The sequence below is a fragment of the Sus scrofa genome, chromosome 11, assembly GCF_000003025.6.
Source record: "Sus scrofa isolate TJ Tabasco breed Duroc chromosome 11, Sscrofa11.1, whole genome shotgun sequence".
NCBI lineage: Eukaryota > Metazoa > Chordata > Mammalia > Artiodactyla > Suidae > Sus > Sus scrofa.
The window spans coordinates 7,895,713-7,908,331 of record NC_010453.5 but is presented as its reverse complement, the minus strand read 5'-3'; the positions used below and the strand labels follow the sequence as shown (position 1 = coordinate 7,908,331).

At 45.4% G+C, this 12,619-nt stretch overlaps 1 protein-coding gene across 2 annotated transcripts in view; it reads right to left on the bottom strand.

The window, feature by feature from the left end:
* B3GLCT (beta 3-glucosyltransferase) overlaps positions 1,280–12,619 on the bottom strand; it is a 114,893-nt gene continuing 103,553 nt past the window's right edge. For both annotated transcript variants that reach the window (XM_021065554.1, XM_021065553.1), the window contains exon 15: positions 1,280–3,216. In XM_021065554.1, coding sequence (XP_020921213.1) covers positions 3,049–3,216 — 168 coding nt within the window. In that variant the 3' untranslated portion in view covers positions 1,280–3,048. The remainder of the gene's footprint in view (positions 3,217–12,619) is intronic.

Genomic DNA, 12,619 nt, shown 5'->3' with positions numbered 1-12,619 from the left:
ATCTGTTGTGGGACATTTAGGTTGTTTCCATGTCTTGGCTATTGTGAATAGTGCTGCTGTGGACATAGGGGTGCATGTGTCTGGATCTATGCCCAGGAGTCGAATTGTTGGATCTTACAATCATTCTGTTTCGTCCTCTGCGGAACCACTGTACGGTTTTCCATAGCGCTTGTACCAGCTTACATTCCCACCAGCAGTATAGAAGGGGTCCCTTTTTTCCACACTCTCCAGCATTTGTTATTTGCACAGTTACTATTAATGGCCATTCTGACCACTATGGGGTGGTACCTCATGGTAGTTTTGATGTGCATTTCTCTAATAATTAGCAATGTTGAGCATCCTTTCATGTATCTACTGGCCATCTGTATGTCTTCTTTGGAGAAATGTTTATTTAGGTCTTCTGCCTATGAAGTAAATGCCTATTTAAAAGACAAAGGAGTTCCTTTTGTGGCTCAGCAAGTTAAGAACCCAACTAGTTTCCATGAGGATGCGGGTTTGATCCCTGGCCTCGCTCAGTGGGTGAAAGGATCCAGCATTGCCATGAGCTGTGGTGTAGGTTGCAGACACAGCTTGGATCTGGCATTACTGTGGCTGGCTGTGGCTATGGCATAGGCTGGCAGCTGCAGCTCTGATTCAACCCCAAGCCTGAGAACTTCCATATGCCACAGGTGTAGCCCTTAAAAACAGAACAAAAAATATGAATAGAACAGTATCTGTCCAGGAAAATTCAGATTTAAAACTAGTTCTTAAGATATGAACTCTAAGGGAATCAGTTCCAAAATATATCCAATTCATTATATAATAGATAATGGTTTTAGAGCCTTTGTATAAATACACCTTCAGTGTCTGATGGTTTTCTCTTAAACGGGTAGGTTTGGGTCAATTTCTCTTTCTGAAAACTGGTTTTAATGAGCTGCCAATTTTTTTCTGATTGCATTAATTCCTTTTCCCCATGGCCCTCCCACTCCCACCTTACATCTGAGAAATACATTTGAGAATTAGAAACTTAGGCAAGGCGGAAGCTCCCACTGTGGCTCAGTGGGTTAAGAATCCGACTAGTATCCATGAGGATGCAGGTTTGGTCCCTGGCCTTGCTTGGTGAGTTAAGGACCTGACACTGCCATGAGCTGCAGTGCAGGTTGCAGATGTGGCAGGGATCCTGCATTGCTGTGGCTCAGGCCAGCAGCTGCAGCTCCGATTCAGCCCTTAGCCTGGGACCCTCCATATGCTGTGGGTGTGGCCCTAAAAAGACAAAAAAAAAAAAAGAGAGAGAGAAACGTAGGCAAAGATCTTTTATTTGTGACTAGGTTTACATAGTTCCCAAAGGTGAATGTAGTATAACTCCCAGAACCCCAGAGGTACCAGAGCAGGTGCCCTGGCATCCGTCGAAGGCCCTGCCCATCACAGCACAGGGCAAGCCTGATGCAGATCTTCACCACAGACGCCAGTAGGAGCCGCTCAAATAATCTCTGAGTGTGGCAGTGGGAGGCAGGAGCAGGACAGAAGACTCTTCTCCATCAGACAGGCAGCCAGGCCCTCTGGACAGATTATTCCAGGTGACAAGAAGGTGACTGACAATGCCAGTAATCAAGACGATACCAGTGTCATCGGCAGCTGCTGGGCTGCATCTAGAAAACCTCACGCGCCTCCCATCCAGCCCGTCATCCCCAGCCCGTCCGTGGGCCACAAACTCTGCTTCCACAAGAATGAATCCCCCGTGTATCCAGTCATCCCTGAAAACACTCCAGTCCTGGTATTTGCTGGTTTGGGAAATGGCAGATACTATGGCATCATTTTGGAAATCAGTCCTATATAAGGTACAAGACAACTGTATTATTTAAAAAAAAACAAAAAACCCTTGGGTACTCTTGGAGGCATGACTTTAAAACCCTGTTTGGCTGTAAAAAAATACAAGCCAAGTTAATGAAGAACAATTTTTATTTTAAAAAAGAGGAAAGTACTTTACCAAAATCAGTTTAAGACATATCAAAATCAAATTTTATGCAAACACCTTTAGAAAACTGAATTATATAATTAAAATGTTAAGGTACAGAGTATTCTTTACAATTAATAATGTATAAAATTACTATATATTAAAGATATGACTTGGACATGAGAGCTGTTTCAAAACACTGTTTTCAAATTCAGTTTTTAAGAACCCTGGGAACTGCCCAGGCACCATGCAGTCCTCCTACTGGGGCTTCCAGGTACACTGAGGGGTCTCTGCTGAGTCAGGAGAGGGTCCTTACGTAACAGAGAAATAAAAATAAGAGAAAAACACACGGTGAAAGCAATTCACTTCCTGAGACCTACACAGAGCTCAGTGCCTTGAATAAAATTCAGCAAGGTTGTTTCTTAAATGCTGAGAACAGTTTTCTGGCTGCAGCAGCTACACTTCTGTGTTACAAGTAGGTCATAAAGATGGGGCTTCGGGGAGAAACAGCACAGATGAACCTCTAAAGCAGCAGAAAGTGCTAGCAAAAGAATTCTTTTTCTCTTTTTATGAGGCACAAACACAAAGATAGATAAAATATAACAACCCTGATTACAGACTGCGGGGGATTTTTTCATTGCTAGACTTTTATGACATTTCGTCAATGATCCTTAACACAGCAATATTCTCGCTGCGTCACGGGGAAATAATTTTCATCATTGATAATCTAGTTTAAAAGTGCACCCCAATGTAATACCCACGTCAGCAGCCCTCCTGTTCTGCTTCCGTGTGTATATATATAAAATGACAGTCACGTCTCTCCAGCCTCATGCTCGACTGAAACTTCCACAATAATGAACAGAGAGAACAGGAAGGAGACTTCTGGTTCCCTGTTTATTTTTCTGTGACAAAAATAAAGCTGCTGTTTCACAGCTTGAAAAACACACAGGAGTCACTGTGTGTTACAATAACTGCGTAATGCAAAAGCAAGTGATTTCTCACGGAAAAAGCAATGTTTTTCCTACGACTCCTTCCCTTCAACTCAAAAATTACCAGATGATCGTCTCGACCTGAGGTCAGGAAGCTCGCGACGCACGTGTCCCACGTGCGCAGGGTCACAACTCCTCCCGCCCACCCTTGGGCGTCTCCTGCCCGGCTCCGCCTTGCTCCCGGGGTGCCAGCCAGGTGAAGTAGACGCGCACGGGGTCGATGTTCCAGTGCTTGTGGAAGGATATGGGGACCTGGTGGGACAGGTAGTCCTGAGGGTAGTCCACGGGCCGGGCCTGCGGGGAGAGCAGGGGGTGCTGGCTCATTCGGCAGGGGCAGCGCCGCGGCCGCACAGCCCTCGCCTGCGGGAGAAACCCGCTTGCCCGCAGCCTCTGTGGCTGGTTATGGGAAACCAGCCCGGAGGGAAGCGCCTTTGCCCTAAAACCCCGCCTCGGGCGGCAGGCGCTCTGCTCCTGCGTCTGCGATCGCCCGCCCGCCCACCCGCCCCGTGTCCCGCGCGCATCGCTCTCTGCCGCTGTGTTCGGGCGCCTCGGCCAAGGTAGTACCTGTGAAGAGCTGTCCTTGGCAGGTCACTTACGTGACTATGACGAGCTCGGTAAAAAGGCTGAAAAGCCGTTACTTCCTAGGGCTCAGGAAACTCTGGGCGTGGGTGTGCGCGCGCGTGTACACGGCGCGGTGAGGCACGGGGCTCCGGGGCTCCCGCTGCCGGCCCGCGGCTCTGACGTGGAGCCGTGGAGCGCGGCCTCAGCCCGGCAGGACGAAGCTGGAGCTCACCGCGGAGGGGCGTCCGGGACCTCAGAGCCCCTGCCCACGCGCGCCCGCCTGCTTCCAGAAGTGCCGGTGGAAATGCTGAGTAACCCACTTGGCCAGAGGGCCCCAGACGTTTTCACATAACCATCATTTCAAAATTCTCTAGAACTTAAAACATTTAAGGAGACTCAGATATAGCCTAAAACAACGAGACTGAAGAAATAACCCACAGGGCAGGGAAGGAAACTGCAAGCAGATATGTTGTGGTTCCCCGAATAAGCAGAGCACCCCCCTTCTCTCAGTGCTTTCCTTGTTTGCAGACTTACCGAGCCCAGGGGGCCGCAGACTAACCCACTGGGTTGCTCAACAGTCTAGACTTTAGTAAAACTAGATAGTTTAAAAACTGGTCTTCTCTAGGTTACTATTTTATTATCATCTGCCTAAATTCTTGATATGAGTACTTAAATTCTCTTACGTGGTTTACAGAATCTAATAAATGAAAAATTTAAAACTCATGAAATTTTATCTCAGTCCTTGAAACAACCTTGCAGGATGGGCAGAATATCCTGGGGCGACCCCGACTTACGGATGAGGAGGCCAGAGTTCGTGGAAGCTGTCACTTTCTTGGGGTGACATGACTCACAAACGTTGGAGTGGGAATGAGAGCAGTGCCAGTTCCTAGACCTGGGTCCTGCCAGGGCCCCAGCCTGCCTTTGGTCTGCCATGCTGTGGGCTGGCACCTCAGCCCTGGCCTCTGGGAGGCATTACCCAGGGGTAGCACAGTTACACGGCTCAGCCGAGGGCCAAACAGTAGTATCTGTGCGGAAGCCTTCAAAGTGATGGAGAGCAGGAGCCTTCATCAAGGCCGCTGTCCTGTCCTTTAAAACGTCTGTGTTGAAAATCCATGCCTTTGTAAGGGACATACAGTGAGACAGAGACCAGAAATACAGAGTAGAATAAAATCTGAGTTGGGAACATTCTGAATGTGAGCTGAGGGGATCCATGGGTTATGTGTCGGTGCAAGGCCTCTGAGAGGTTCCGGCAGGGAAGAAAACCCAGGAGCAACAGACTCTCCATTCAGTTCTCAGGTAACCACACAGTGGTCTCAGAAGAAAAAATAAAAGTGGTGGAAATAAATCACTGCTTGTTTTTCAGACTTAAAAAAATTAACTGTTGGAGATACAAATACCTTTAACAGGGAAAAATAAACCCATGACATCTATCCCTCTGTTAATGCAGATTCCAGAAGTGATCAACCGCATCTCAGAGGAGTCATCTATCCAGGTGAAGAGCTGGCTTTTGAAGCATCACATGTGCTCATCGGTTCTGCTAAGTGAAGTCACGGGAGGAACAGAACTCGGAATGTAAAAGCATCCAGAGAGGCGGGTGTGAAGTCTACACAGCCCCTACCGATCAGCTCCTGTGCCCACAGTGCCCAAGGAAAAACCGAACAGGTAGGGTCGGGGCAAGGAAGGGGGCTTAGCAACCGGGCTGGAGGGTGTGTGTGTGTGTGTGTGGTGTGTGTGTGTGTATGTGGCAAGCTGTGTCCCCGAAAGACGAAAGACGGGGGGCCTGAAGCTGCATGAGGACAGGGAGTGGGCAAAATATAAACCTTACTTTACCATCTATAAATATTGCAGCATGCTGAACCATGTAACAAAATTGCTATTTTCTTAGACACTTTTTTCCACAGCTGTTTGGAGGTATGATTTACATACCAGGCACAATTCACACATGGCAGTGGTGTGGATGATAACTTCAAGAACTTTAGCAAATTTCCAGAGTTCAGCAACCACAAATCTGGTCTTAAGATACCACGGCCATGCCCCGACCCCCGAATTCCCTTGCATGCATTTGCAGTCGGTCGCGCCTCGATTTGCAGAGCGAGACCACCACTGATTTGACCCTACAGTATCTGCTTTCCTAGAAACTTCTTATCCCTGGAATCAGAATATGAGGTTGTGGGTCTGGCTCCCTTCCCTCGGTGTTGGGGTGTCTTTCAGGAGTGCATTCCTTCCACTGCCGAGCAGCACTGCGCTGTGCTGTGCAGATCCACTGTGCAAAGCACACACAGCCAGCGTGGTGCCACGTGACTGTGAGCTCTGCCACTTAGTCTCTAGCAGGTTGTATCAAGAGATCAGCCCAGGGTTGCGGTGTCATCTGAAGGCTCAACAAGGGAAAGACCCACTGGCAACCTCCCTGTACTTGCTGGCCCCACATCCAGCCAAGCTCATCAAAACACACAACCATGAGGGCAGCTGAGTCGGTGAGCAAGGCAGACATCGCGGTCCTCTGCGGGCTCGTTACGGAAGGACCATCCCATCCCCTTTGCCATTTTCCACAGACCCACACTCACGAGGAGGGGCTCACACGAGCTTGAGAAGGCCGGCAGGACGTTTACGCCATGACCTTCCTACTGCACGTGTGTTTACCTTCGAAAATAGCCACAACGGTCCCGAAGGGACCATATTTTATATCCCCACCAGCAGTGCAGGAGAGCCAGTTTTGCCACGTCCTTGTCAACAGCTGGTCTGCTCTGTTTGCTCAGAGCCGGTCTGGCCGATGGTAGTGGCACCTTGTAGCGATTCTAGTTGCCACGTCCTTAAGGACTAATGACACTGAGCATCTTTTCATGTGCTCATCAGCCTTCCCTGTCTCTTCTTCAGTAAAGTGTCTACTCAAATCTTTGCCCATTTTACACGGAGTGGTTTGTTTCCTTCTGCAGTTGAAGACGGCTGTTACACAGCCTTTATCACATGTGTCATCAGCAAACACTTCCCCAGTGATGACTTTTTCTTTTTACTACCTTCTGATCCATAGTGGATACCTTAGCCATTGTGTCACTGGCCCTGTACTTTTTTTTTTTCACTTTCTTAATGATTTTTTTTTTTTTTTTTTTTTTTTTGTCTCTTCTAGGACTGCACCCATGGCATATGAAGGTTCCCAGGCTAGGGGTCGAATCAGAGCTGTAGCCACCGGCCTACACCACAGCTCACGGCAACGCCGGATCCTTAACCCACTGAGACAGGCCAGGGTTCGAAGCCACAACCTCATGGTTCCTAGTCGGATTACGTTAACCACTGAGCCACGATGGGAACTCCTCCTAATGACATTTTTTGAAGAGCAAAGGTGGTTTTTGTTGTTTAGGGCAGCTCCCACAGCACATGGGAGTTCCCAGGCAAGACTGAATCCAGCTTGCAGTTGTGACGTACGCCGCAGCTGTGGCAATGCTGGGTCCTTTCACCCACTGGCAGGCCAGGGAACGAACCCACACCTCTGCAGCAAGCTAATTCTTATCCCACTGTGTCACAGCGGGACTCCGGAAGAGCAAAGGTTTTTAATTCACATAAATTTAAATGTATGAGTTTTTCCTTTTATGGACCACGCCTTTGATGCCGTAGGAGATTGTCCCCTAGACTGAGGTCACAGCGAGTCATCCCCGTTTGTAACTTCAGCTCCTAGCTCTGCACTGTGGTCCATTTGAGTTGATTTGTGTGTACAGTGTGAGGCGAGGCTCTCAGTTCGCTTTTTGTCTGTAGGCTTAACTGTTCCAGCACCCCTGGTCCCTTTCCCCCTGAACGGCCTTGGCATCGTTGTTGAAGTTCAGTTCACCGTAAGTGGGAGTGTTTATGTCTGGGATCTCTAGCCCGTTCCTTTGATACACATCTTTATACTAATTTCACACTAGCTCGACTACTGTAGGTTTCTAATAAGTTCTGAAATCATGTAAGTGTAAATCCTCCAATTTTGAGCTTTTTAAAAACTTATTTCCATGTAAATCTTAGGATCAACTTGTCAATTTTTGGAAAGAAGACAGCTGTGTTTTTGATATGGGCAGCACTGAATCTACAGATCAATTTGGGGCAATACAGAGAGAAAATTTCCCTGAATGTCTAGGTTCCTGTAAAAAGAAAAAAAAACAGCCTTATCTGACTAGAAACATCTCACATTCCATGAGAATTAGACCTGTAGCCATGTCTAACTGCTCAGAACAAAATGAGAGTAAAACTTCCTTCTCTCTTGGAGAAGGTCACTGATTATATCCCTGCATTAGGTCCCTAGGTGAAGCCCCAAAGTGCCAGGAAGACCTGCTCACTGTCGCCTAGGGTGGCATTCACATTTCGAGGAGGAATGAGGTCCTCGGGCAGCACTAACATGTCCAGGGGCTGGAGGAAGGAGGGAGCGAGTGGCTCTCCTTCACCTTTGTCAGCAGAGAACACACCCGTTCCTCGTCCTGGCCTCTGGGTGTGTGTGTTCGCTTGTGCAGGCTGACTGACCTGGCCCTCATCGCATGCGCCCGAGAGGTAAAAACTAGGTCAAAGGGGCAGTGGAGGGGGGGGGGAGATGTTATTTACTATGAGGTACTGAATTTAAAATCTGTCTCTGATCCAAAACACTTCATGTGAGCATTCAGAATAAAATTTTAAATGAATTAAGTACAATTTAAAATGAATAATAAAAAAATCAATGGGGGAGTTCCCTTGAGGCTCTGTGGGTTAAGGATCAAGCATTGTCACTGCAGCAGCTCTGGCCTGGCAACTTGCACATGCCAAGGGTGCGGCCAAAAAAAAAAAAAAAAAAAAAAACCAACTGGAAAAACTAGGATATTTAGCAGTATTGAGTCTTTCTATCCATAAATATGACATCTTTTCATTTATTTAGATCTTGATTTCTCTTAGTAGTATCTGCCAAATTCTTAGAATTTTCTACGGACATAATCATGTTCTCTGCAGATAAAGACAACGTCACTTCCTCCTTTCCAATCTGTAACCTTGTCTGTCTTTTCTGCCTGAACGCGCTGGGAAGAACCTCTGAACACAAAGGTGCGTCAAAGAGGTGAGACCGGCCGTGTCTGCCTTGTTCCCCGTCTTGTTTGTGGATGCATTTGAACAGCTTGAGGAAATTCTCTTCCATTCTGCTGAGTGGTTTTTTTTCTGTTTGCCTTTTATCATAAAAGGGTGATGTATTTTGTCAAATACTTTTTCATGCGTCTACTGAAACAACTGTGGTTTTTATCCATTTTTATACTCATATATAACAGTAACTGATTTTTGGATGGTAAACTGCATTCCTATAATAAACCCCACCTGATCGTGTCATAGGTCCCTATTAATATACTGCTAGATTCACTGCGCTAATGTTTTATTAAGGATATTTGCATCTACGTTCAAGACTGACATTGGCTTACCGTTTACTTTTGGGAGGTACCATTTTAATCCCTTTGTTAGTTTCTTAGCTGTATTATTTAGTAATTTTCTTGGTGCTCGCTCTAGGGGTACAGGGTGCATCTCTGACATAATGTTAATGTTGGCCTCACAGGCGTTCCTGTTGTGGCTCAGTGGTCACAAATCTGATTAGTATCCATGAGGATGTGGGTTTGATCCCTGGCCTAGATCAGTGGGTTAAGTAAGGGTCTGGCTTTGCCATGAGCTGCAGTGTAGGTCCCAGATGCAGCTCGGATCTGGCGTTGCTGTGGCTGCGCCCTAGGTTGGCAGCTGCAACTCCCATTGGACCTCTAGCCTGGGAACTCCCGAACGCTGCAGGTACAGCTCTAAAACACATATACGTGTGTGTTTGGAAGGCAGTCTCACATCTTTCATTCAATGTTATCCACACATATAAGTTTAGATACATTTTCTATTTCTTTTTGAGAAACAGGCTTACTTTAAAAGTGTTTCTGTGGAGTTCCCTGGTGGCTCAGCAGGTTAAGGATCTGGCATTGTTACTGCTGTGGCACAGGTTCAGTCCCTGACCTGGTAAGTTCTGCATGCAACTAATTCTAGACATTTCTCCATTTTATTTAAATTATCTGTTTGCATAATTTTGGTAAGATATATAATGATGCCCCACTTTCATTTCTGATTTTGGTAATTTATCTTCTTTTTCTCTTGATCGAGCTAGCTAGAGATTGGAGTTTCCTTGTGGCTCAGCAGGTTAAGGATCCAGCATTATCACTGCTGCAGCACAGGTTTGATCCCTGGCCTGGGAACTTCCACAGGCCCCCAGACACAGCCAAAAAAAAAAAAAAAAAAAAGACTACCTAAAGGTTTACCAAACTACTTAATCTCTTGAAAATCATTTTTGGATGATTTCTATTTCATCGATGTGTGCTCTAATCTTTAATAATTCTTTTATCCCATCATTCAGATTTGATTTGATATTATTTTTGCTTCTCAATGTAGACACTTATTTAATATCTTTCATTTCTAACATGTTTAAAACTACTAATTTGCTTCTCATCACTATATAACCGCAAACTTTTTGGTAATATGTTTTCATTTTCATTCAAATTCAAGGTATTTTCTAATTTTCCTTATAATTTCTTTTGACCTATGGGTTATGTAAAAGTGTGTTGTTTAATTTCCAAATATTGGGAGAATTCCCTGGGCTTTTTTTTTTTCTCCATTGATTTCTCATTTCATTCCATTGTTCTGGGAGGTATACTGTGTGCGTTTTCCATCCTTTAGTTTACTGAGGCTTGTTTTATGACTTGGCGTGTTGTCAAACCAGGAGAATGTTCCATGTGCACCTGAAAAGAATGTTCCTTCTGTCACCGTCAGGTGAAAGAGTCTGTATGTGACAAGCAGGGCAAGTAGTTAATATTTGTCTTTTCCTCTTTTCAATTCTGTTCATTTATGTTTCATGGAATTGAAAATCTGTTAGCTGTTTTATTTTCTTGATGTATTGATCTTTTGTCATGAGATGTCCCACTTTCTCTCTAGTAATATTTCTGCTCTTAAAATCTGTTGTGTTAAATATTACTATAGCCACTCAAACTATGATAAACTGTTTGCAATGGTGTACTTTTATTTAAAAAACTGAAGTATAGTTAATTTAGTGTTGTGTTGTTTTCAGGTGTACAAGTGCAGTGATTCAGTTATACATACAATTTTTTCAGATTCTTTTCCATTATAGGTTATTATAAGGTACTGAATGCAGTTCCCTGAGCCGTAAGTAGATCCTTGTTACCTGTTTTATACACAGCAGTGTCTATACATTAACCCCAAATTCCTAATTTATCACCCCTGCCCCGCCCCCATCCCCTTTGGTAACCGTTAAGTTTGTTTTTTCCATGTTGTGAATCTATTTGTGTTTTGTAAATAAGTTTATGTTCCACATATAAGTGGTATCATATGATTTTTGTCCTTGTCTGTCTTAATATGATCATTTCTGGGTCTGTCCATGGTGCTGCAAATGGCATTACATCATTGGTTTTTTTTTTTTTTTTTTGGTCTTTTCTAGGGCCACACCCACGGCATATGGAGGGTCCCAGGCTAGGGGTCTAATCAGAGATTAGCCACCGGCCTGCACCACAGCCACAGCAACACCAGATCCGAGCCGCATCCGTGACCTATGCCGCAGCTCATGGCAACGCCGGATCCTTAACCCACTGAGTGAGGCCAGGGATCAAACCCGCATCCTCATGGTTCCTAGTTGGATTCGTTAACCACTGAGCCACGACGGGAACTCCGAGTCCCTCATTTTTACGGTTGTGGGACACTGCAGTATGTGAGTACACCACATGTTTTATCCACTCATCTGTCAATGGGCAGAAGGTGGCTTCCATGTCTCGGCTGTTGTAAATAGTGCTGCCGTGGGCCGTGGAGTGCCTCTCGCTCCTCAAATTCGAGTGTTCTCTGGATACATGCCCAGAACAGGGCTGAAGGATCATATAAGCCCAGATCAAGAGTGAAGGATCATATGCTAACTCTCATTTTTAGTTTTTTAAGGAACCTCCATACTGTTCGCCATAGTGGCTGTACCATTAAATTCCTCTCTATGATCAACTGTTTGCACGGTTATCTTTTCCCAGCCTTTCAAATTCAGCCTATTTGTGCCCATGGATCTAACATATACCTGACTCTTATAGACAAGATATAGAAAAATCATGCTTTTTACCCGTCTGACAATCTCTGCCCTTTGACTGAGGTACTTAGTCCATTCATATTTAACACCTGATATAGCTTATTTTCATCAGCTATTTGCCATTTTATATGCCATTGTTTTCATACCTATGTCCTTTTGTCCATCCGTTCCTCCTCTAGTGCCACAATTTTGTTAAAATCGTTTAGTGTACATTTAAATTTCTTTTAAAATATAGCTAGAATATCAATAAAGTTATTTTCTTAAAGGTTTCTCTAGGGATAACATACACCTTTGACTTATCAGGTTAATAATACTGACTTAATTCAACAAAATAGGCCTTGCCCCAATAAAGCTCCCCTTCCTTCCCCAGCCTTCGTGCTACTGTCATCATATATAAAGCAGTTATCTATGTTATAAACTCAACAATAGTCATAATTGCTGTTTCCTTTTTTTTTTTTTTTTTTTTTTTAAGGCTGCACCCAAGCATATGGAGGGTCCCAGGCTAGGGGTGGAATTGGGGCTGTAGCTGCTGGCCTACACCACAGCCACAGCAACGCCAGATCTGAGCCCTACCTGTGTCCTACACCACAGCTCACGGCAATGCCAGATCCTTCACCCACTGAGCAAGACCAGAGATCGAACCTGCGTCCTAATGGATGCTAGTCAGGTTTGTTACCACTGAGCCATGACGGGAACTCCGGTTTTCCCTGTTTCTTACCCAAGTTTGACAATTTTAGCTGACATATCTGTGGGTTTTCATCTCTCCCACAAATCAAGTCCACCCCTCGGACAACAAACCTGTTGTTTTTTCCTAGCCGGTCCCAGACGGATGAAGCCACTCCTGCTCTTTCCACCCAAGCTGGGATGGAAGGGGCATCAGTGCGGAGGTTCAGGCAGAAAGGCCTCAGGAGGCCTCAGACTGGGCTGCTCTGACCCAGAACTACAGAAGTTTTTCAGGAATTAATGCTTTTCAGTGCTTTTTGGTTGACTTCCAGATGCCTAAAATGGTCATTTTGACAATTTCGGGCAGAGGATTGATTCACTGGCCATTGCATGCTGCCA